Below are 25963 nucleotides of genomic sequence, written 5' to 3'. Positions count from 1 at the left end.
TAATATTAATTATATTATTAATTATAGCATTTAGAACTCGAAAGTTCATTGCTTTAAATACTAAATCCTCCTAGTGTTCCCGTTCCTGAACGCGACTTCCTCTCATTTCGCGGTACTCGTAGCATATTTCTTCAAGATCTCTCCTTTTGTTGTCCTAACATTTTGTTTATATATATCAGATTTTAAATAAAATCCAATTTGTTAACATTGACAACTTTATAGAAACATAATGAATAAAGAAAAACAAAAAACAGGTCTGTATCATTAACAACATATCAAGTTGCACATAAAATATTTATTTCATTCACTTTTCCTTTAATCATTAAAATATTAATGTTAAAAATAAGTATATATTTATATTTATGTATATGTAATGCGTGTTTCTATAAACAATTTTAAACTTTCTTTTTATTGAATATACTGTATTGAAACAATCCGATTTGATTTTTTGTTTAAGTGAATGTTCGTAGTACCGATAAATATGCCATTGAAGTTTTTATAACCTACAAACGAATTTTTTACGTATAGTCTAAGAGCCTGTGAACTCCAGACCTTCGTTATTTTATAAAAGCTTAAGGTTCTTCTGTGCATATCCCCTATATAGGTAAAAACGACCAGGTACTATACAGTTTGGGTTGTGGTTACTTGGGCAGGTAACAGGTAGTAAAGGTGTATTAAATAGTACCTTAAATTTGTTAAAGTATAAAGCTTGATTTTTTTATATTATCTTCAGGATAACTATAATAATTAAATTATACATTGCCAAACACTTAACATCTTGACAACCCCTTGCCAGACACCCTTAATGTTCATAAAATTATAATTCTACTTATAATAATTACCTTTACCTGTCAGTAAAATAAAGTATCAGATACTACTGCTTGGTGACGATAAATATTGTACCTGTCGGTAAAATGAAGTAACAGTAACTACTGCTTTTGTTTCATGAACATTAAGGGTGTCTGGCAAAAAGTTGCCACGATGTTAAGAGTCCGGCAATGAATAATTTGATTCTTACAGTTATACTAAAGATAATATAAAAAAATTAAGCTTTATACTTTAACAAATTTAAGGTACTATTTTTTACACCTTTACTACACTGTTACCTGCCCAAGTAACCACAACCAAAACTCTATAGTCGCTGGTCGTTTTTACCTGTATAGGGGACATGCACAAAAAACTTTCAGCTTTTATAAAATAACGAGGGTCTGGCCTTCGTAGGCTCTTGCTTTAGTATAAGAAAACCTTTAATTTTCTTACAACATAATTTGTAAACAGCTTACATCTGTAAAGGTATTCAGTGATAAGGTACAAAATTTTCCTGACGTCAATCGCACAAATTTTGTTGAACACATCATACAATTGTGCACCAATTTTTTGTCCGTTTCTGTGCTGTCGTACCAATTGCAATGATAAAAAGCATCATTTAGAATAGAGCTCTAAAAAAATGTTTAATGTTTCAATAGAACAAAAAATATTTATAATGAAACTTAAGAAAAACCAAATACTTCTTTTATGAGACATTCCCCCATGTAACAGTAGGCCAAGAGTGTACTGCACACGCAGCCGAGGATTAAAAAAATCGGAAGCAGCATTTTTCCCTTCTCCTCCATCTGTTCTCTGAAAAAAATAGAATACATAGTTATTCCTATGATTTTTTATTAATTATGATTTAATTTGATTTATTATTTTTTGTAAATATTTAAATTATTTTTTAATATACCATTTTTTCCATATTTTAACAATAATATTTGTTCATGTTATTTAGCTATTAAGGAAGAATTTGTACTACGCCATGTAGCGCTTAAATAGCAGTAGCGTTGACAGTCAAGCGACGGAGAGTAGAGCGAATGGAGATCTTGTGCTCGGGTTTTGTACACGTGCTGGAGATTTACTTCCGATCGGGACGGCTAGCTAGTAAAATCGGTCATGCGTAAATATCGCTATACTGCTTGTGGCTTTGTTTTGAGGTTTTGCGATCTGCGTGCTTCCAAATCGACTGATTAGCCCTTTTCAAGACGGTTTTCTTGAGTAGATTATAAGCTATTAGTTCTACATTGCGCTGAGTTGTTTGAGTAACTTGAGTGTATCATAAGGCAAGGTTTTTGAATTTTGAATTTCGGCTACGTGCAAGCTTCTTTGATATGCCAGATTCCCACTAAGGCAACCACCTAAGCGGCAGGATCACAAGATCCGCTGAGATTAAGATATTACTCCACGAAACGTTGAAGCGACCTGTGGTAAAGAGTAAAGTGCGCTCCAACTTTAACATGTGGCCAGGACTACATATCAAATCATTCACATTTGTCTGGGCTTAATAGGCAAATGTAGGACAGTCCTCGAACGTAATGTTACGCGGAAATATTTATACGAGGGTAAATTCGCGATATTTTCCGAATAACTTAAGAATTCAGCCTGTTAAATTCTTGTAATTGTATTTAAAACAAGGAATTAAAAGTTTTCGAAAGAATAATTTTATTTGACAAAGATTCTTGTTCGGATACAGACAACTTACAAGCGGCAGGTGGCTGGTCTGCAAGCTGCTTTAGTTGGGTCTATGACCGGACGCGGGGCGCCGGTTACGGGCCCAGGGAATGGAAATGGAAATAAGAAGACAAAAAAGAAGAAAAAGCACTCAAGCCTAAGGAGGAGGCAACAGTGGTGCTCACCTGTGGTTAAGGGCTGTCGTACAGGAATGCACTCCTCCGAGCAAGGGAGAGGGTAAACCTCTCGGAGATCGGACTTAACGGTCTGACCTGCTGACGAGGAATCACAGACTGCTTCATTTGGAGGATTAGAGGAGAGGGTGCACAGAAGAAAGCGTACTTTATGGCTAGGGCTCTGCAGCAGGCGATTCCGGAGATCAGATCCGGAAGACAGATCAGCTGTCCTCGAAGGCTGGAGGAGTTAAGGCTAGTGGGCCCTAATGCTGCGGCGACGAGCACGGTTATTAGGAATGCCCTGATGAAGCTGAAGTCCGGGTTTGATCCCAACAGTATGAGGATCGGCGCGATTAGGATGGGCAGGTTGGGAGGGTCTGAGTAAGGTCAAGATCGACCCTATCTGTTATTGCACGTGCAGCTCTGAAAAGAAGATGGATTGTTGTTGGGTGGACGGCCGCAGAGGTCTGTTTATCCGGTAGCAAAGAAACCCGTGAGGTGTCATCGCTGCCAGAAAAGAGGTCGCGAGGAAGATATCCGGGGAAAAGACCACTAGGCCAGATGTGGTTCCGGGCGTGTTCGTGCGGGCCGCTGTGTCACGTTGGAGCCAGGGATTGGCCGACTGCTTCTCGGTCTGTTTGGGGTCTGGAGTCTTTCGACGCTTTGGAAGAGGACTAAGCCGGCTTTCATCGAAAAGAGGAGGGATCTAACACCGAATCTTCTGAACTCGTACAGGCCAATTTGCCATAGACAAAGCTGGTAAGATATTTGAGAGGGTCATAGCGAGCAAGATTACCGGGTTTTGGAGAGGTTAAACGCGTTGTCATCTGTGCAGTTTGGCTTCCGCGTCGGGATATCAAAAATCGATACCATCCTAAAGGTAAGGAGGGTCGTGGACGCATGCGTTGGGGATGGCCTCGTGGTGGTGATGGTCTCCTTGGATATCGTGAACGCGTTTAACTCGGTTCCGTGGGGCGCTATAATCAGGGTGATGGAGCGTTGCAAGTTCCCGCGATATTTGGTGGACATAATCCGCGTCTACTTCAGTTTCAAGAAAGGATATATTTACTTAGGTTTTGACGGGGTATCTTTCCATCGACAAACATTCTACAATTTTTTTTTGAAGTGAAAACTTCTTTAGAATAGGAGTGATCTGAAAAGTAAATAAACGGAAACGCAGCTATGTAACGAAGCTATGAAACGGTTGCTATACTAATTAATGAGAGAAAAAGAGACAAACATATAGGAATTATCCTGCGAGAGAATGAGACGGAATAAAGCTATACAGTTTTCCTATTCTCGGTCTCCTTTTTATGCTATGCTTCGTAGTTATCGCTCCTGTTTGTATATGTGTGTGTGTTTGTGTGCGACTGTATACTACAAAGCGTGGACACGTATTCTTTCGATACTCGGAAGGTTTGTAGGTAGGAGCGATCGAAAGGTAGAAGAATAAATAGAGATAAGCACGTAGATACTCGACAAAAGAATAAGGTACAAACGAACCGACGGTCGAAATAAAGAAAGAAGATGTGTCGTCCATTATTTTTTTCCCCAAACGTGTCATTTTTTTTGTATTTAAAAATGTTTCTATTTTATTGAAAAATTAATATTAAATTATTTATTTCGCAAATATTATAATTATATTATATAAATACATAGAATATATAATAATTGTATTGTCCGCAATATTTTAAAAAAATGAATGATTACAAGATACATCAGAGAAAAAGAATTAGATAACACTGTAGAATACAATAGCAGCAGCTGACAAATTCCATTCAAAGGCAAGTAAATTTCTGTCACATTTATATATTTTGCTTCTTTATAATATTTTATATATAATAATTATTAAAATAATTATTAATTTATTAAAAATTACATATTTATTAAAAATTAAAATAATTATTTATAATAATATATTTATTTGATTCATAAAGACAAAATATGTCTATTAAGTTTGATTTTTATTTGTTTTTATAAAAAATATCCAAAGACATGTACTGACCCATGAATAAATAAAAATTTTATTATTAACTAATATTAATTTTTTAATAAAATACAAATATTTTTTCAGGATGTTGAACGCCCAGCGTGAATCGGTGGAGCTTACCACGGGGCTGAAATTTGAGACTCGTAGTGTCACACTTTGATAAGCTTAAAGAGCGATACGTTTCAATGTGATTTTTAGATTTCTCGTTGTTTAGATCTTTATTTAAACGAGAGTATTTAGAAAGATAAGTTTGTAGTTCAAAGAATAAGGACGAGATATGTTATAAATACTAAGGGTCTTGAAGTGTGATAGGCGACAGAGTTGAAAAAACATTTCTAGAGATTATCTTTATTAGATCTTTTATTGCATTTTACCATAACCTTTGTTCAATCTAGCAGTATTTTCAATATGTTTTTCGTAACGTCTTTATTTCGTTTATCCTAAAATGTTTTTTAGCAGCGCAAGAAAATAGATGAAAACGGGATATTAAAAACCATACTAACAAAAAAAATTTTATACCTGAGTTTAAAAAAAACGATTATTCGTATTTATGTAATTAGTTTTCGACGAATTATATTTCCTTTGATAAACATCCTACGATTTTGATGTCTATTTATAACTGTCTCATTCAGCATTCCATTTTTATTGCTTTAATTAGGAAACGTGTACTTTTTATCAGCTATTCCACCCCAGAGACCATAATAGTGACCTTTGCTATGTATGGTTATAATATTATATTAAATAAATCCTACAATTGCCTTACTCTTGAAACTGTGCATTCGTCAGATTCTCTCGAAATTTAGTTTTTTGAAGGTTTTACTTCTTACACGTGTGATCTGCACACATGATTTTTTCTCGTTTTGAATATAATAAACTTAATATTAATTTATGTTACGTACACTTCATCAATACAACAACGCATCACTCATGCGTATATATGAGAATTGATAGTAGAGATAGGAAATTTGTTTCTTTTTCTTCTTTATAAGAAATTAATTTTTTTTACAAAAAAAGCCTTAAATGGCATTTATACTTCTAAATGGTTCAGGTAAAATTTTTCATCGATTTTAACGAACAAGATCTTGTAGAAAATATTATTTTCTGAGCAGTTAAATGGATCTACCTAATTATTAAAATAGGTATATTTTTACGACTGAACCTTGCCAAGGACTCTATCATTAAGTAAGACCTATTTCGTAAGAATCGATTTAAAAAGTTTGTGGACTGCTCCAAGGCATAACTACTGTTTTTTACACTTTTTTACTAGTGTGGTAAGCAATCTTAAAAGTATACCTAAATATATTACGCCTTATTTTAAACATCCAGGGGATATAACTGTCAATGTAGTAATCCGAGCATTGTAAACATTGCCCGGGCAATCTATATATAGAATGCCCAGAAGGTATAGGTAAATAAAGAATAGACGTTGGCTTTTATTCCTCATAAGATCACTTTGCGCTTCCTCCTCTGTGATCTAAACATAACTAAGTGAAGCATATTATTCTAGATTAATCTAAAGAACCCTTTAAACATTCTAGAGATTGACAGTGTAATGTACGAAAAACATGCTTTAAATATTATATGTATTACCCAATCTTAGTCGACATTCTATAATATATTTCGGGCAATCTATTCAATATCCGGAATCAGTACATTGATCATAACATACATAAATGAGCCGTTTATTTTGAGAGTAGCCGTACTCCATTTTCCAAAAAAAATCGAGTTAGCTACAGTAATAGTTACATTTTCATATGATCTTTTCATTCTGAAGCTTCATTTTAGAACCTATTTGTTACTAATATATTTAAAATCATGATTTTCAACAAGAAAATATGCTTATTAATGAAATGATGAAAAAGTTTATTTTAAAAGTGGCCCTAACTCCATTATTCAATTATTTTTTTTCCGATTTCACAAATGCCCTCTCTGCTAATCTTATGTGCCAGCGCACTAATTTGAGATAATAAAATGGACGCGTTTTTGGTTAAATTTCCATTAATTACATTACAAATGTATATGTACACTGAGAGGAAACATCAGACTGGTGCTAGCGCCGCTAAAATTCACATACCGCATAAAAAAAATTGCTCGAAAAAAATAGAACAAAAATAGTATCATATAAAAAAGGACCGCACAAAAACAGGTTTTACTGAACTTTATTGTAAATAAAATGAGACAAAAAGATTTTGTATGAATAAAATTATTAGAAGACGTAATTTTGAAAAGGGTAAAAAATTCTTATGAAGAATCAACAAACTAGTTAAAAGTATGTTTGATGCGTTTTGTCAAAAATGAACCGAATCAAATGTTCTATAAGACATCAATAAATGAGAATCAAAATTTAAAAGTCCTAAATTTATTACCACGTCTAGGTAGACCAAGAAAGTCCGAAAATATTGTATTGACACCACTATATAAAAATATCAGACAAATTACAACAGCAAGATTTAAGGACACAATTAACATATTACGATATATACCACCGGAACATCATAATTTCTTCAAATCTCTTTCACACACACAAAATGTAGAAGAGTAATAAATTGCTGTGTAGGTTATGTTTGTAATTTTGTACGTTATGTAGTAAAAAATTTTTGAATCGCAAAAATTATGTTTCTGAAGCTTTTTAAAGATATGTAAAATAAATTGAGTATTGTTTTTTTTTTTCAATTTGAAGTATCTTAAATTATGTTGAATGGAGTTAAGTCCCTTCGAAATTTTATAACAAATGCGATTTTTGATTTTGACAATAACCTAATTCCTTCATTTGTGGTTAGAAATAACATACTATTCCCTTAATAATTGACAGTATTTTATTAGGAACTATAAATTAACAACCTTTAGATACACTTAAGCAGTAATTGCATTGAAACGCAGACCCTTCAATATCCCGATTCGAACGAAAATGGAACTAGGCAACTTTTAAAATAAACGGCTTAAATATTTTATTCTATATTTTCGTTTTTTTTAATAATATTCGGTTGGCAAATGAGTCATTGCGGATTTTATCGACAGTAGGAGTTTCCACTTTCTTTTGTTTCGTTAATTTGTTAACAATAGCTAACCTATATTTTTACTTATTGTTTTGACATCTACGTTTAATTCAGTAAAAAAATTATATCGATTAGCTCTTTAGTTTTGTTTTTATCCCAATCTTAAAAATGAAATAACAAGACGTGCACTTCAGACATATTTTGTTGTATTATTTCCGAAAAGGCAAGAACGCAACACAAGCACACAAAAAGTTATCTGCAATATATGGCAATAAAGTCTTGAAGGAAAGGCAGTGTCAGAATTAGTATGACAGATTTCGTTTTATGGATTTTTTATTGAAAAACGCTCAATGATCTAGCCGTCCAGTTGAAGTTGATGAGACCCGTATCAAGGCCATTATCGATTCAGATCGTCCTATCACAACACGTGATATTGTACAGAAGCTAAATGTATCGCAGACATGCATTGGAAAAAGTTTAAAAAAGCTTGGTTATGTCAAGAAACTTGATCTCAGGATCCCTCACCAGCTGAAGGAAATTCATTTGGCGTCTGCGATTCGCTTCTGAAACGCAACAAAATTGATCCTATTTTGAAAAGACAAATTACTGGCGACAAAAATTGGATAGTTTATAACTACGTCAATCGGAACAGATCAATGCAAGATGAACCAGCCCAAACGAAATCAAAAAAAGAGAATCACAAAACAAAAAGATTATGCTGTCAGTCTAGTGGGATTATAAAGGAATTCTGCACTTTGAACATTTACCAAAAAACCACACGAGCAATTTGAGCCTGTACATTCAACAACTCGCCAAACTAAGCAATGCAATTCAAGCAAAGCGACAAGAATTGGCAAATCGTAAGGGTGTTGTTTTACCCCATGATAATGCAAAGTTTCACACATCTTTGGTCACTCGTCAAAAATTATTGGATATGTTTGAGGTGTGTTGTCACATCCACTGTTATGGCCGAAATTCCTCAACTAAGAGTCCTCTGGCAATTGGTTTATGCTATGAAGTGGAGAATAAAGGGTTAGGTTAAGGTGTAAAATAAAACACGTGATTGAGCCAACTAAAAAAACAATGCCTTTTTTATTGGCTCGTCAGGGAAAAGCCTTGCGGCATAAAAACCCTGGATGAATACTTGATTATACAGTAAGAAGGTACCACGTGGTTGTACCACGAGGGAAAATACCGTCGATGTGAAATATATATATATATTGGAAAGATCTCACCTCTCGCACTCCGCCAATATCGCGATCACAACCTTAAGGGTTGTGATGTGGAATGGGCTCACTTTCACGAGTCTTGAAGATTAGGATATTCTCTTCGTTGTCCTTTGTGAATTCTTAAAGCCTCTATAATCCCTCAAGATGTGTAGTCGTAGGCGTCCGGTGAAGAATAGAAAGAATGCCCCTTTTACTGTCCCAGCAGGACGTACGTACTAGGGCTATGAGAAGTGGGAATGCGAGAGGCGGGGGTAGCTAGAGAAGCGCTTCGATAGTTATTGGTGGTTGATCGATGCTCACAGTAAGTATCGATCTAGAATCCTAATCGATGGAAGTGGATGCGCGCGAGTTTCGAATACCGCTAATCACCGTACGATCCTTTCGGATCGTACATCCACTATATAGCCCTGACCTTGCGCCTTCAGACTACCATTTATTTCGTTCTATGCAGTACTCCTTAAATGGTCAAATTTTTAATAACGCTAAGATGTCAAATTACACCTAACTAAGTTTTTTGATAGCAAAGATAAGAAATTTGATGAACGTGATATTATGACACTGCCTGATCGATGGCAAGAGATCATCAACAAAAATGGACATTACTTAATTGAATAAACTTATACTTTTGGGCAAAAATTTTGAATTCTAATTCTTATTTAAAATCTGCAATCACTTAGTTGCCAACCCAATATATTCTTTCTTTTTCTTTATTATCAATATTACTCTTTAATTATCCAGAAACTTACTGCAATAGTGTCATATCCCAAAAGACAGAGTTGTAAAGTATTTCCTACTAATTGTTGAAAAATCACTAAATTAAATTCGTTTTCTAGAGACTCTGATAATCTGAAACAAACACACAGGATCGCGTGAGTAGTAAATATTAAATTGAAAATTACAAAAGAGAGAAAAAAGGTTTTATATTTTTCACCTAATTAATCGAATATGTCTAACAATTAGATTTTTCATGCGACGTTGTTGATCTTTCGGATCATCCAATACATGTCTAACCTTGCAAGAGAGAGCAGAAAACAATCCACTAACATGAAGTACTAAACTAACAAAAAGACAGTCGGTACCAACATAAATAATGATGATGGTGGGTACATATAAAAATTGATAACAACAAAGACAGACGTATGTTATCATATCAGTAGGCTCGATTAGAAGCCAAACTTTGTACGGTAATCTGTATCCATAAGATGAGTTTGAGATTACTGGAACATCAATAATTAAATATTTTTAGTATAATTATTATTGAAACGAAAAACTCAAGAAATTATTAGGAATTGGTATTTACAGCAATAAAATGTTAAGTTTATTTAATAAAATTGTTATTTTTCTTTTATAATTAAAAAAAATTTTTTTAAAATGATAAAAAAAAATTTTTGATTTTAAATTATATTATTTTAATTTTGGTCAAATAATAATAAAAAATAAAAAATATAATTAAAAAATGATATAATAAAAAAGCTCTCATCTGTTGAAAATTTTTATTGACATATAACTGCAAATTGATATATTATATTTTACTTTTTTATTTCTTTGATCTAAATAAAAGTTACACTTCAATTTAATGACAGTATTGCCAATTGATCTGTTATTACTTTGTTTTATCTGTAAAATATAAATCCAGTATCATTTTTAATCGTATACAAGTAACCTTCAAACAACACGGTATCTCGGGACACGGCTACACTATAGCATGATTCAAAAATTAAAGAAAATCTTCCTATAACACGCATATTTTAACACAGTTTCGCCATTCATAATTGCAGAAACCCTTCTACAACACGGCATCCTTTTTCAAAAAACCTTTTTACAACACTGTACTTTTACAGCCCCGGCGAGTCTTACCGTCCTAAAAATACAGTGTTGCGGAAAGTTTTTCTTTTTATCTTCATGGCTAGAAAACAAAAGTGTCTTACGCTGTTATGAACTGAAAACATCAACGTTAAGGGGTCGTTCCACCTTGCAATTTTTAAAAAATTGAATTTTTTTTTACATTATTCGATTGTATATATATTTAGAAATATTGTGTTAAAATTTCAAAAAGATCCGATGTCTCTAACTACATTTTTTTGCCTGAACGTTACTATCTCGGACAACTCTCTTAAGCGTTCGGCGCGCACGGTTCTTATATCGGCTACGGAGACTCCAAGACTTTTAAAATGCTGCTTTATTATCATCCATACGGTGAAGATATTATTGTTAAAAAGTTGAAGTGTATTTTGCATGTGGCAAAAAATATTTTTAAGCGCGCTAATAAGGCAAGAAAAGTTCTCATACAAAAGAAGAAAATTTAAAAGAAAAACGCCGAACCGCTAAAAAAAATTAAGAACCGTAGCAAAAACAGTAGTGAAGAGAAAACGACTGTTGTGAAAAAAGTTCCTGAAGTAAAAACTAAAAATTTACAATCAAATTGATGAAAGAACTCTCAGAGATCTACGGTTTACCATTTAGAAGAAATTTGAATTCTTCATAGGATATGCGTAACGAGATTTGGGCAGGATACTACCACAAAATTTCGACTGATGCCAAGCTGAAGCATTCTAAGTGTTCCATCGACTGGTGAAAGTACCTCAAATCTAAGGTACTTGGCACCTAAACACATGTTTAACGGCAAAAAAGTTATTGAAATTGCATGCAAAGTTTCGGCATGTATCTTCAACGAAGGATTTCGAACAGTGATGAAGATAATGGAAACGATGGGCATGAAACTTGGGCCAGGAGCGATCGACTTTGCTAAAAGACGCGACGACCGACGTATCGAATATGCGAACCGTCGAAGCTCTGAGTGCTCAAAAGATGTCAGATCAAAGTGGAAGAAGGCGAGACTGGAAGAAATTGAAGAATATGAACAAGAAAAAGGTATTTTGTACACTTCAGGCATCGCAGATTAAGTTTAGGTAAGAATTTTCACGATTTTGAGTAAAAAAAACTTTAAACGCGTTTTTCTCGAAACTACGTTTTGAAATACTAGCTCCATCCTATCTCACGAACCAGTAAGCCGATTCTTATAAAATTTATTCCACATATTCTACACATGAGCTGTAACAAAGTGACACTAAATCTTTTCTTAATTTTTAATTGTACTATTTATTTTTAGTCAAAAACAATGAAAAAAAAGGTCAAATTTACGTTTCTTTTGTAATTTGTCGACCATTTTTTTATTTATTGATAAAATTTCATATATTACTGTCACTTTGTAGCTGAAGTCATACAGAATATAAAACCATTTTACTTTCATGTTTCAGGTAGCCCATTCTCAAGTTCTGATGGAGCTACCAAAGCACTAAAGTTTTGAGGTGTTTTTTTAAACTACTGTTTTTGCAATAAAAAATTATATAAAATGAAAAATCAAAAATTTATTTATGTAGTTTAAGACTCAATCTACCAAACCCAACAACTTTTATATCTGTATCTTTTATAGTTTTCTTGGAAAAAACTCGCGAAAATAGCCTTTTTTGGGTGCTTCAGCTGGAACGTCCCCTTAAATGCGTGTCAGAAACATGGAATAGTGAATATAAAAAGAGAAAGCGGGTAAGGAATGCAGAAATAAATAATCAGAGAGATCATGTACCCATAAAATATAATTGTTTGTTATTATTATTATTAATTAGCATTGTATGTTAAGATGTTTTTAAAAAATATTTGTATGTAAAGGAATAAAATTCATTTAATATACCTTTAATAAAGTCATTTAATTGAAAGAGGTACAAATGCGTAATTTGTACGGTAACAATTGTCTCACTAAACAATTAGTAAGAGTGAAAAAATGATGATTATAAAATTATTAGATTTTTCGTACATTTGCTTATTTATTGCTACGTAACATAGTTTTCTATTTGAAATAATTTATTGTAAATAATTGTTTTTTATGTAAACTACTAATATGGTTTTACTCATGGTCTAGTTCATTGGTTCCTAAGCTTTTTTGTCCTATCGTCCCCTTTCCTGAAAAAATATTGCATATTGCCCCAAGCCCCTATAAAAATTTATCTATTTTTTAATTTCTGTAATTTTTTAATTGTGCGATCTTTTTTTTTAGAAACTGAGAATTGAAAAAAGAAATTTATAAAACATTAAAATATTAATACTTGTGACCTTTTTTTTTTAATTGTACACAGGCAAACTTAAAATTCTAGTTTCTATCTTATCAAAAGTCGAAATATGAGAGTTTCTTTCTAATATCTCATTATTATTGCCACATTATTGTTTTGTAGCGTAGCTCATTTAAACCACTAATTACGCTGTCACAAAAAATCCATCAGAAGGTCCCCCTCAACCTCACACGGCATGATACTATAAAGAACACTAATATTTCTAACTATGTATCTACGTTGTCTTAGGTAGTGCCTATTCGTCGCCCTAATATAACGAGAAATTCGAAAACCGTCGACTAATATAGGCAAACGAAATCAAAATCAGGAATGAAGGCAAACAATTCATTAAATAGGAAAAAATTACGATGACAACGTCGGATATTGCTGCCGAAGATAAAAACCTCTTCGATGGAAGGGAAAAAATCGACATTCATTCGTCAGCCTTCTGATTGCTCAGTTTAGTCAAAAATCTATACAAACTTACTTCCACCGTTGACTTTTACATTGTATTACTTATTAATTACTTTATTATTAATTTGTCTTGTCTTTTAAATTGTCAATCAATCTATAGTATGATGTCCTGCCACGATTCTTTTACCTAAATTTTTCGCAATAATACAAGTTGTGTTACGGAAAACATTACTCTAGTAGTTCGCATAAATGACAATAGAAATTGTTTTTTAGTAGTAAATATAAAAGTAAATAAAAACATTTACTAAAGTATTACATAATCAAAATTAATCATTTACGCGCAATACTTGATTTCTATCCCAAATATTACAGCAAACTATTAGCAGGAATATCACTCGCAAGACATATAAGATAACTATAAATTATTCCTCATACAAACATTATTTTTCAAACACTAAATGAACTTCATCCTTTACCTTTGCCTTTCGGTATAAGGACCAGAAAGATAGAAGAACACAGGAAATAGAAAATAAATGAATAAAACTAGTATATTTTAATAGCATCATAAACTTCATAGAGCATAGGCAAAGGAACGTATCAAACTGAAATAAAATCCTTACTAAAGATTTCTGTCATGCATATAGCAGTGGGAACTTCCGTCTATTCCCAGTCATATGGAACTTAGCGATAAGACAAAAACTATAATACAGATAGAACTCTAAAAAACAGGATTCTTTCTAAAATCTCAGAGAATAACCTTAAGGCCGATGCCGCTGAACAAATAGAATAAGCTTTAAATAATAGGGCCCGGATCACCTATCTAATCCCTAAACCCTACAATCGAATGCCGCCAAAGTCGGCCAAAAAGCAAAAAGTCAAATATGCCCGATGAAAATCGACAATTTTCTAGAAATTCTAATCTTAAGAAACGAATGAGTCTCACAGAAAATATATGTACGAACAAATGTTGAATGACTAAATGTAACGAGTAAGGGAATTTTAGATATAATCGAAAATGTAGTAGCGTATTGAGCTGATAGTTATATTCGACATATTAATTATATCATTCTTTATTTGACTAATTGACATAAATCCAAAAAGCAATCTTATCGATATAAATAGACTCTTATTATTTGTTATCATTTAATATCGTTAGCGAGTTTCTTGATAACATACTGAAATTACATAGAGAAATTCACTTATTAGAAATACACCAGTTCAAGGAATATTTAAAAGTGTGCGTCAATCTATAATTCAAAACTGCATTAAATGGAAGAAAAACAGATTAGATATCAATAATATGATTTTTAAATATTATGTTTACTTATTTTCATAATAAGCTTATCTTGAAAATCTTGAATTATGTATTTATAAGTAAATTGTGTACGTTCAATATGTTGTTAAAAGACTTGCTTACAATATTAAACTCTAACAAATACTGAGTTTATTTACAAAAAATTGTAATAAATAAACAATTTTTACTTTTTTTGGTGAGTATTACATACTTTTAAAATATGACCCTGTTTATAAGCTTTAATCAATTAGTACGATTCCATAATTAAATAAAAACTGTACGATTCTGACCGTCATTTATTTTCACACTTTTTATAAAAATATACTCCTATTAATATCTTTTAATGAGTTAACACGTTTATAAAATAATTGTTTTATATTAATAAAGAAGGGAATCATATATTATATGATACTTAATCAGTAAAAATATTAATTTGTTAATCGTTAAGATATTTTTAATTATTAAAAAAAAAAATAGACTAGATCTTTTTCAAAACAAACACAATATGTTGCTTGATTAAAATTACACATGAATAAAATTGAAATGTAAAAGAAGCATAATTATTGATTTATTGATTAACATAGATATAAAACTCATTACCCATTTCTACATTCATCACGCAAGACATGAAGTAGTACGTCGAAGAGGAAAGAAAACATACGATCAAGGTCAATTTTACAAATTTCTGACTAAATTTGTTGTAAGTTAAAAAAGCAATTTGCTCGTCTCTGCTCTTGTAATTATCAATGATGAAATCTGTTGTGATGTCTTGTAAAAGTTTCGTTAATGATTTTTTCTTAATCCTACAAATACACATCTTCAAAAGAGCCATCAAGTTGAATGCATTTTCCAATAAAGCCGCAACGATATATGATAGATTTGATATATTCATCGCAATATCAATGTTCGCTAATAAACAATGAATAGTCAGATACGCTGAGAAGAATATAAACTTTGAATCGTGAACCTCCTCCGGCCAAATTCTAGCACATCTCATTGTACGTTTCGTCATATCTATCATTCTCACAGTTTCACTGAAGTCAAGATCCTAAAAAATAAAATCCCTCACAGATTCTGTACGATCCAAAAGGATCATACGGTAATTGGCAGTATTCAAAATTCGCGTGCATCCACCTCCATCGATTAAAGGTCTCGATCGATACTCATGGTGAGCATCGATCAATTACTAGTAACTACCGAAGCGCCCCTCTAGTCACCCCCACCTCTCGCCTCCCCACTTCTTACACCCAGTCCGTACGCCCTGCGGGGCCAGTACAAAAGGACATTCTTCCAGTCCATTATAGAAAGCCTGTGAATACATATCGAAATCAAAGGAGTTAAGTTAAGTTAGTTAAGGAACGTAAGCGAAGCGAGCGAGAGGTGAGATCTTTCCATTATATACATTTTATATCGACGGTATTTTCCCGCGTGGTAATACCACGTGGTGGACTCTCATTTTTATAATTAAACAACATCCAGGGTTTTTATGCCGCAAGGCTTTTCCCTGACGAGCCAATAAAAAAAGGCATTGTTTCTTTGTTTGGCTCAACCACGTGTTTTATTTTACACCTTAATCTAATCCTTTATTCTCCACTTCATAGCATATAAGTAATGATCAGAGGAATTTTCATTGAAGAATCTTTTGGTCAGAACATTTTGGTGCAATCCTGTAAGGTGCGAGTTCCCGACTTCTGATTTACGAAGCAGTGAATAGACTATTACCACACCGGGCAAACCGATTAGAGAACAACGAAGTCGAGGGAGTCCGCCATCTTGTGAACGTCTACACCGTTCAGCGGAGGCAGCATCACGAAAAATCTAGAAGCGAGATAAGTAGTTTTAATTACCCGTGCGTACGCCTATGCGTACACACCCTCATTTACTAATATATATCTCAAGGGAAATTGCGTCTTCGAACCCCGTAGAAGTTCGCAATTTCTTATATATCTATGCATTACGCTCATTTTCTCTGTAAAATTCACATCTCAATATCGAAAAGAACTTAATTTCTAAATTTGAACGGATACACGATATATAATCGAATGTTATTCTCCATCTCGGAAAACGCTTTATTCTCGTACAAAGAACGATAAGATTTCGGCGACTTCACCGCCACGCCACCTTCCTTTATTTGAACGGTCGACTAGAACGAAGACGCCGTGACGTCATCGCCGGACATCCCATCTATCGGCATATAGCTAGCGACAATCGTATACCCCCTCCAACGGCCTCTTATACTATACATAGGTATACCCCCTCCAACGATCTAGCTTCAGGGCCGCACCACGCGATCGAGAACCCAACGCGCGGTCATTCATTCATATAAAGGGGATTTTTATATATTACCGTAAATTAATTTGAGTGGATTTCGAAAAGTAGAATAATTAATAACGGTTCGTAATGGCATTGCAAAACAGCTCGAACAGCTCGAACAAAAACGGCTAATTTTAGAATCGGGTTTAACACACGTCGAAAATCTAATCCAAGAAGGAAATTTAAGTAAACAGGAAATAAGAAAGCGTTACGAACGACTTACTCAGCTAGTAGAGAAATACGAGACCTTGTATGAAAAGTGCGTTACTGCTATCAACGTAGCAGGAGGAGTCGATAGTTTAACTCCAATCATAGAGAGATACTGCGCGATCGGAGACAAACTTCATTCAAACGATACCGCCACAGTTAACAACCCGAATAACGCTGACGAAAGCAACGATATCACGAAAACCCGCGATCAACAAATACCATTACGGCGCATTGAGATCCCGCAATTCGACGGGAATATAGGGAAATGGATCCCATTTAAATCTAGCTTTTTAACCCTCGTAGACACGCGTAGTGATATATCGGATTTAGAAAAACACGTATACCTTCGCGACTCTCTTCGCGGCGAAGCCCTTCAAACGATCGAGCATTATCAATTAACTGGGGAAAAATATAAGGACGCGTGGGGAGCTTTACTGAAGGCATTCGATGTGCCACGGATACTATTAGCTCGGGTAATCGACGCGTTAATCGACATATCCCGACCGAAGGCCGGATCAGCAAAGGACGTAACGGCATTCTTGAACGAACTGCGTTCTCACATCTCCACACTCGAGACATATAATGTAAGTTCGGTGGTCTGGCCAGTACGCCTCGCTGAACGCGCGTTACCCCCCGAGATGCTGCAAGAATGGAATAAACAGATAGATTCCGACGAATATCCGACTATCGAGCAATTCTTTAATTTTTTAACCCGATATGCGCGTGCGTGTGCTCCGCTGGAAACGTCATCAACATCCGCGAACCTCGAACCTCACGCAAAACGTGGATATCCCGAGACGATGACTTTACGACCGCGAAAGCGACAGGATACCTATACAACGCGTACGTTCCATACTCAGACTCTGGCTAATTGTGTTCTTTGCAAAGGAGATGAACATTTTGTATACCGGTGCCCCCGATATTATGACATGACGATACAAGACAGACTGACAACGATTCAACAGTACGAATTATGTCAGAATTGCTTACGGAAGCACCGGGAACCATGTAGAGCCTCGCGTTGTCGGATATGTCACCAGGCCCATCACACGTCATTACATATAGATAATGACGAGCATGAGATCACGAAACAGGAGAGCCACACCCTCGCGAAGAAGGAGACCGCGTCGACATCGCAAATGAACCCACCCTCACGCGGCTAACACCGAGTCTCATGTCAATTCGCACGGTGTACCGAATCAATTTCTCCTGAGCATCATGTATCGTGTAAGAAAGGGAGACGGAACTCTCAGACAATGTCGGGCGGTGGTAGATACGCGTGCCGCCGCACACTTCATTATTGAGAATTTCGCGAAAGAGTCACACTTACTGATCAAATCATATTCGAGTTCCATGCACGCTATCAACTATACCAGAACTCGATCGACAGACGTTATCGAGATAACCATTCGATCATTAGACGATAAATATAGGAAGAACTTTTCGCTACTTATATGTAAGATCGCGAGATAAGTTCGGTAACACATATGTACGTCTACTTTGCGCGAAAGGTCGTGTCGCTCCCCTTAAGGATACCACTATACCACGTTTAGAGCTATGCGGAGCATTAGCACTCGCGCGATTATATAGAGAAGTCCGAACTGCCGGCGGATTGAAACCCGACAAGATAACCTTTTGGTCCGATTCGATGATTGTACTGGGTTGGCTGAAAAGAGACTCCAATACGTTAAAATTATACACGGCGAATCACGTGCGCGAAATACATGATATCTGTGAAAATATCACATGGCGACATGTGCGATCCGAGGACAACCCAGCGGACGCTTTATCTAGGGGACAACTTCAGCGCGATTTCCTAAAAGAACGATGCATGGAAAGGGAATTTTTCTAATTGCCGGACGTAAAGAGATTATCGGTATTAACGACGTGAATTGAATCAAGAAGCATATTTCAGCGATTCTCTAGTTACACGCGATTATTAAAAATTGTAACTCGATGCTAACGATGGCTTAAAACTAACTCATATAAGGGAGAATTGTCTACCGCAGAAATAACAGAAACGGAACGACGCGTTTTTTAAAATCGTGCAAGGCGAACAATTTCACGCCGAAAGGGAAAGAGTAGAAACAGCGGGGGGAGTCAAGAGCAGAAGACTAGCCGCGTTAGATCCGATCCTCGACGAAGAAGGCTTAATTCGAGTGGGGGGCCGACTTCGAAACGCGAATTTAAGTTTCTATGAGAGATGTCCGATATTATTGCCCTCACATCATCACGTCACTGATCTCCTTATCCGAAAATTCCATGAACAAAACTTTCACGCCGGTATACAGACTACCCTCTATGCCCTTCGACAACGTTTTTGACTCCTCGACGGTAAGAATCAAGTGCGAAGAATCGTGCGTCATTGCGTACATGGCATTCGATTCCGTGCATCCGGCATCCAGTATAAAATGGGGAATTCATCAAGCTCGCGAGTGCAGGAAGCCACTGCATTCTGCCACGTCCGAGTAGATTTCTTTGGTCCAATCTACGCGAAAGAAAAGAAGTACCGTAATAAAGGTCGCGTTAAAACATACGGGTGCATCTTCCTCTGCATGACTATCCAGACTGTACACATCGAATTAGTCAGCGATCTGACTACAGATGCCTTTTTGGCCGCTTTCCGGCGGCTTGTAAGTTGAAAACTATTCCCGCTCACGTTTATTCTGATAATGGAACCAACTTCGTCGGGGCTAATACCCAGCTAAAGAAACTGTATGACGAGTCGACATACATGTCCGCCTCGAGTCGGACGAGTATAAGGCGAAGAGCCATGATTTCGCTGTAGATTGTAAAATCTCATGACCTTTCAATCATCCCCTGTTACCTTATTTTAGAGGTCTGGGGGGAAATTGCAGTCAAATCGTTCAAACATCATTTTAGACGAAACGTGGGCGAACTGCTCTTCGCATACGAAGAAGTAGACCACATTCGTTATCGAAATCGAAGTTATTTTAAATTTACGCCCGTTAAGCCTCATTTCGTCAGATTTAAATGACGCAACCATACTAACGCCTGCACATTTCTTTTAGATTAAAGGAACGTTTACGACATTGACGGAGGAAAATTATTACATTAAGATTCCCGCCAATCGATTGTCTTCAAGGAAACATCAAGAATGGATCCCAATCCAGCACAAAATCAAAGGAATATCTCCGTCATGCTCATTGACAAAATTCAACTACACACGAGATGACCGTGAAGACGGTCCACGGAATTGTCAAGCACAATGTAACAACTATTTGTTCATTGTTAAATCATTGTCTTTAAGACCCAACGGTTCCCTTGTACGTACAAGTAAGGCGCCTGGCCAGCGATAATTCGAGAATGCTGACTAAGTCAGCAAAAATACGCTGAGCGATTCAGCGAATACGTCTAGCGTTATATCATAAGCAATCGAATGAACATGTTCAATAACTTATACAACTAGCGATATACTTAACTGATTCAATGACCTAGGTCGAAAGTATTGTAAATCGATGATAATAAGCGCATAACACAACACATGTATTAAGAATATCATTGATCGTTACACTCTCAACGGGGGAGTATGTACGATCCAAAAGGATCATACGGTAATTAGCAGTATTCAAAATTCGCGTGCATCCACCTCCATCGATTAAAGGTCTCGATCGATACTCATGGTGAGCATCGATCAATTACTAGTAACTACCGAAGCGCCCCTCTAGTCACCCCCACCTCTCGCCTCCCCACTTCTTACACCCAGTCCGTACGCCCTGCGGGGCCAGTACAAAAGGACATTCTTCCAGTCCATTATAGAAAGCCTGTGAATACATATCGAAATCAAAGGAGTTAAGTTAAGTTAGTTAAGGAACGTAAGCGAAGCGAGCGAGAGGTGAGATCTTTCCATTATATACATTTTATATCGACGGTATTTTCCCGCGTGGTAATACCACGTGGTGGACTCTCATTTTTATAATTAAACAACATCCAGGGTTTTTATGCCGCAAGGCTTTTCCCTGACGAGCCAATAAAAAAAGGCATTGTTTCTTTGTTTGGCTCAACCACGTGTTTTATTTTACACCTTAATCTAATCCTTTATTCTCCACTTCATAGCATATAAGTAATGATCAGAGGAATTTTCATTGAAGAATCTTTTGGTCAGAACAGATTCTAAAAATCTTTTATTCGAAATTATATCAGTTTTTAATATGTAAAATAATAAATAACATATTTGATCGATTTATTTTTAAATACTATAAATTACTTTTTTCTTGATTATTATTATTATTACTTTTATTAATATTGTAAAAATGATTCTAAATCACTGGATTATACTGAAACAACTTTCGAACTTTTCGTACTTGCATGGTTTCGTCGACAAAAGCTTGAGCTTTTCTCGAAAGCTCGTAACAAACTAAAGAAAAAGATCGTTTTCAACTCTTCAGGTAAACTCGGTTTTTTTTAACGTAGAAAAAAGAAAAGGAATAGGAATATAAAAACTTTTACTGTTCTTTCTTTGATCGAATAACTTTCTTTCTAAATAGCTGCTAATATGAATGTCCGAAATGAAAGGACTTATATAAATTGTATTACTTTTATTTATGAACAAAAAATTATGCTTCTCTCTAATGAGTAACAAAATAAATAATTTGTAAAATTTCTTCAGAAAGTAGACAGTTGCCAACTTCTTCAATCTTCTCCGAAAATATAATCATATTATTATGAAAAAACTTTTCGATATCCCTATGAAAATTAAAGAAACTTCTAAACAATAATAATTAATGAGCTTTCTATATCCCAAAGACCAAAGGTTTTCGTTCGTTTAATTAATTGATAAGAGTCTGAAAAACTTATGATTTCTGAAACGAGAAACTCGCTATGCTATTTTTCTATTAGCTCTACACTATAATTATCATCTTTCTAGGTAAAAGCTATGCATTCATTATTTCAAATATTTCATATATTTTTTTTTTTTATTTCTCGTTGGCTTCGTATATCGATTATATAATTGCGAAAACATTCATTATTATTATTATTATATGGTGTTAGGAACTCGAAAGTTCCTCGCAGCAAATACTTAATCCCACCAGTGTTCCGTCCTTGAGCACGAACTCTCCATTCGTGGTCTTCGTAGCCTATTTCTTTAAGATTTCTCCTAATATTATCCTCCCATCTACGTCTTGGACTATTCAGTGGTCTTTTCCTGTTCGGTATACTGATCAGTATTTTATGTGCTATTCGCTCCTTCTCCATGCGCGCCACGTGAATTGCTCATCTAAATCGGCGTAATTTTAGTACGTTAATGATGTCCGTTTTGATGTACAGTCGGTGTATTTTTGAAAACCCCAAATTTCTTTTCGTCTCGTAACGTAAGTGACGACCAGGTTTCGCTACCAAGCGAAGGACTAAAGGTGAGATGATTGTCTTGTATATCATGATTTTTAAGCGACTAGACAGCAACCGCGAGCTGAATAATTAATTGACCGAATAAATACATGCACTGCCTAGTTTGATTCTTTTCTTAAGTTCTTCGTATATCTCGTTACTCAAGCTTATGATTGATTCTTAATACTTGAAGTTACTAACCCGATCAAAAATTTTATCCCGGACGACCAAAGTTTCAATATTACGCACATTCTGAATTCTATCGGTGACCATATATTTGGTTTTTTTCACGCCTAATTGTAGCCCCCAGATTTTTTGTATTATCTATTAATATTTTCGCATTAATAATTACCGAATATTTATTGTCCCCTAATAAAGCAATATCGTCCACGTATGTCAACAGTTGCGTTGTCCTGTTCAACTGCAAATAACCTTTACTTTTCTGCAGTTATTTGACAGAAAATTCCAGTACTAAATTGAGCAGAGGAGGTGACAGTGCGTCCCCTTGTTTAAGCCCGCTATGCATACTAAAAGTTTCAGACATTTGATTACTTATTCTCATTTTAGCCATAGTTTTCTTTTAAAAAAGTTGAACCAGATTGACCAATTTTCTTAGTATCCCCTGTCGTTCTAAGATTTCAAACATTTTTTCTCGTTTTACCGAATCGTGCGCTTTTTGGAAATATACATAAAGTTGGTGTACAAGCTGATTAAATTCCAATTTTTTTTTCAAGATCTGCCGAACAGTAAAGATTTGACTTGTAATCGATCTATATTTCCTAATAGTGCATTGGTGATTTCGTGGTATCTCGTCTTCATACGGTACTGTCCTCGCTAGTAAGATATTCGATAAGATCTTATTACACGTTGGTAAAAGTGTGATACGCGTATTGTATTTCCATTTTTGAAATGAAAACTTTTTTGGAGTGCAGGTGATTTGAAAAAAATATATCATATGTGCAAATCACACGTGTTAGAAATGAAACCTTCATAAAACTAAGTTTCGAAAGAATAAGATGAATACACAGTATAAACAGTAAGATAATTATAGAGTTTATTTATTAAAATATTGTTAGCATATCTATCAAAGGGCTTTTTTATGACCTTGGAATAAAGATTGCAGACCAAAACTATCTTTTTCCAAATTTTATCAATTAAGATAGAATGCTGATGTATATGTAGGGAATTTTGTTTAGGGTGAGAGGTGCGAGGTGAACATACACCCAGTTTAATTCTACTAATAAGATTTATTAAAAACAGGTATTAGAAAAAGTACAATATTAGCTTCACAATCTTACGGTCACAACTTAGATGAGCGACTGTATTCTTACAACTGATAACAACTTATAATACAACTGCGACTGTTATAACTGATGACTAACTACCTACGGCTACAACTGCGACTGCGACTGCTGCTGTGACTACTGCTCTCTTCTACGACTCAGACTGCTAACTTCATATTTCTATCCACGTCTTTTATATTAGAAATAACCTACACCCCTTTTGAGGGGGAAGGAGCTTACAAATCTTATTGACCAATAGCATAAGGATCCACCCTATAGTCCACCGACAGGTACAGCCTAAGGTTTTCGGCAGTGGGAACTATGCATACAGAAACTTAATCTAGCACATCGGAATGTTACCCTTTTTATGGTATCGCAAATGATTACACAGGTATCTGAAATCCTTCAAAGGGTCCCGACACTGCACACATGGTTTTTTATTACACCAATATATCCCGATAACCCTTGGGTTTGTTTAGGGTTTTATGGCCTCCCTAATCTTTTCTTTCAGTCTCTGAATAGAGTTTTGCTTTCCAAAAAATAAGATATACTAGACTACAGGCCCAACCTAAAAAATCGATGGGTCATATAATCCCGCAGGAAACCTATATTGGACGATAGAAGGGCATAAAATAATAATTTTTAGCACTATTCCGTGACTTGTAAGCTGTCCAACTAACAATAACGACATATAACTATATACTATATTGCCTAATATAATATATATTAGGCCAATATACTAAATATCTTAGTGATATTACTTTTTAGAAATTATCAAAGTAATGAAATTAATGAACTCATAATGATGTACAAGAAAATAATCTTTAGTAATACCAAATAAAAGTATTTTGAAGCAGTGAGGAGTTAGAGACTATACCTTTCAAGAGATACCCTGAGAGAATTTAAGAAATCTTAATGATAGATTTTCTATAAAGCGTTCATGTAAAAAGAAGATTAAATGATTCAAGCGTCGTACGATCCGAAAGGATCGTACGGTAATTAGCAGTATTCAAAATTCGCGCGCATCCACCTCCATCGATTAAAGGTCTAGATCGATACTCATTGTGAGCATCGATCAACTACTAGTAACTACAGAAGCGCCCCTCCAGTCACCCCCACCTCTCGCCTCCCCACTTCTTACCCCCAGTCCGTACGCCCTGCTGGGACAGTACAAAAGGACATTCTTACAGTCCATTATAGGAAGCCTGGGAATACATATCGAAATCAAAAGAGTTAAGCTAAGTTAGTTAAGGAACGTAAGCGAAGCGAGCGAGAGGTGAGATCTTTCCATTATATACATTTCATATTGACGGTATTTTCCCGCGTGGTAATACCACGTGGTGGAGTCTCATTTTTATAATTAATCATCATCCAGGGTTTTTATGCCGCAAGGCTTTTCCCTGACGAGCCAATAAAAAAGGCATTGTTTCTTTGTTTGGCTCAACCACGTGTTTTATTTTACACCTTAACCTAATCCTTTCTTCTCCACTTCATAGCATACAATTAATGATTAGAGGAATTTTCATTGAAGAATCTTTTGGTCAAAACATTCTGGTGCAATCCTGTAAGGTGCGAGTTCCCGACTTCTGATTTACGAAGCAGTGAATAGACTATCACCACGTTGAGCAAACCGATTAGAGAACAACGAAGTCGAGAAAGTCCGCCATCTTGCGAACATCTTCATCGCCCAGCTCAACCATCATCACGAAAGATCTAGAAACGAGATAAGTAGTTTTAATTATCCGTGTGTGCGCTTATGCGTACACACCTTTGTTCATTAACATATATTTCAAGTGAAACGGCGCCTTCGAATCCAGTAGAAGTTTGCAATTTCTAATATCATTATTCATTTATTCATCATTTGTAAGAAATTTCATATTAAGCTTTGAATCGATATATGAATAACTTAATTATTAATATCAACGGTAGAAACGTATAGATTCATGAAATAGTTATTTCTTAATCACGCGGAAATCGCTTTATCCTTGTACAAATAACGATAACATTTCGGCGGCCCCACCGTCACGCCGCATTCCTTTATCTGAACGGTCGACTAGAAATCGAAGACGCCGTGACGTGTAGAGGGTTCTAACCAAAAAAAAAACAACAATTTTCTCCACTT

General features: G+C 35.2%; 1 protein-coding gene across 1 annotated transcript; it reads right to left on the bottom strand.

Moving 5' to 3' along the window:
- Positions 1–406: 406 nt before the first annotated feature.
- LOC107073504 (putative odorant receptor 92a) lies at positions 407–15707 on the bottom strand. Its single transcript, XM_089171268.1, has 6 exons — positions 15287–15707; positions 9807–10092; positions 9618–9721; positions 1509–1618; positions 1284–1439; positions 407–503 (listed from the first exon to the last, which is right to left on the bottom strand). The coding sequence occupies exons 1-6, from the start codon at positions 15705–15707 to the stop codon at positions 453–455; spliced, it is 1128 nt and encodes a 375-aa protein (XP_089027394.1). The 3' UTR covers positions 407–452.
- Positions 15708–25963: the final 10256 nt, after the last annotated feature.

Source organism: Polistes dominula, unplaced genomic scaffold (genome assembly GCF_049000335.1).
Source record: "Polistes dominula isolate Pdom_NZ unplaced genomic scaffold, Pdom_raw_medaka contig_241, whole genome shotgun sequence".
Classification (NCBI taxonomy): Eukaryota; Metazoa; Arthropoda; class Insecta; order Hymenoptera; family Vespidae; genus Polistes; species Polistes dominula.
Note: the sequence above shows the minus strand (reverse complement) of the source record. Positions and strands in the feature narration are given on the sequence as shown.

What these genes read in the sequence shown, in the direction of transcription:
- LOC107073504 (XM_089171268.1), bottom strand. Translation starts at nt 15,707, where the DNA reads ATGATAGATATGACGAAACGTACAATGAGATGTGCTAGAATTTGGCCG. An exon ending in CGTGATGAATGTAGAAATGG is followed by an intron (nt 10,093 to 15,286) that starts GTAATGAGTTTT and finishes TTGATGTTCCAG; the next exon opens with TAATCTCAAACTCATCTTAT. An exon ending in GGGAATGTCTCATAAAAGAA is followed by an intron (nt 1,440 to 1,508) that starts GTATTTGGTTTT and finishes ACATTTTTTTAG; the next exon opens with AGCTCTATTCTAAATGATGC.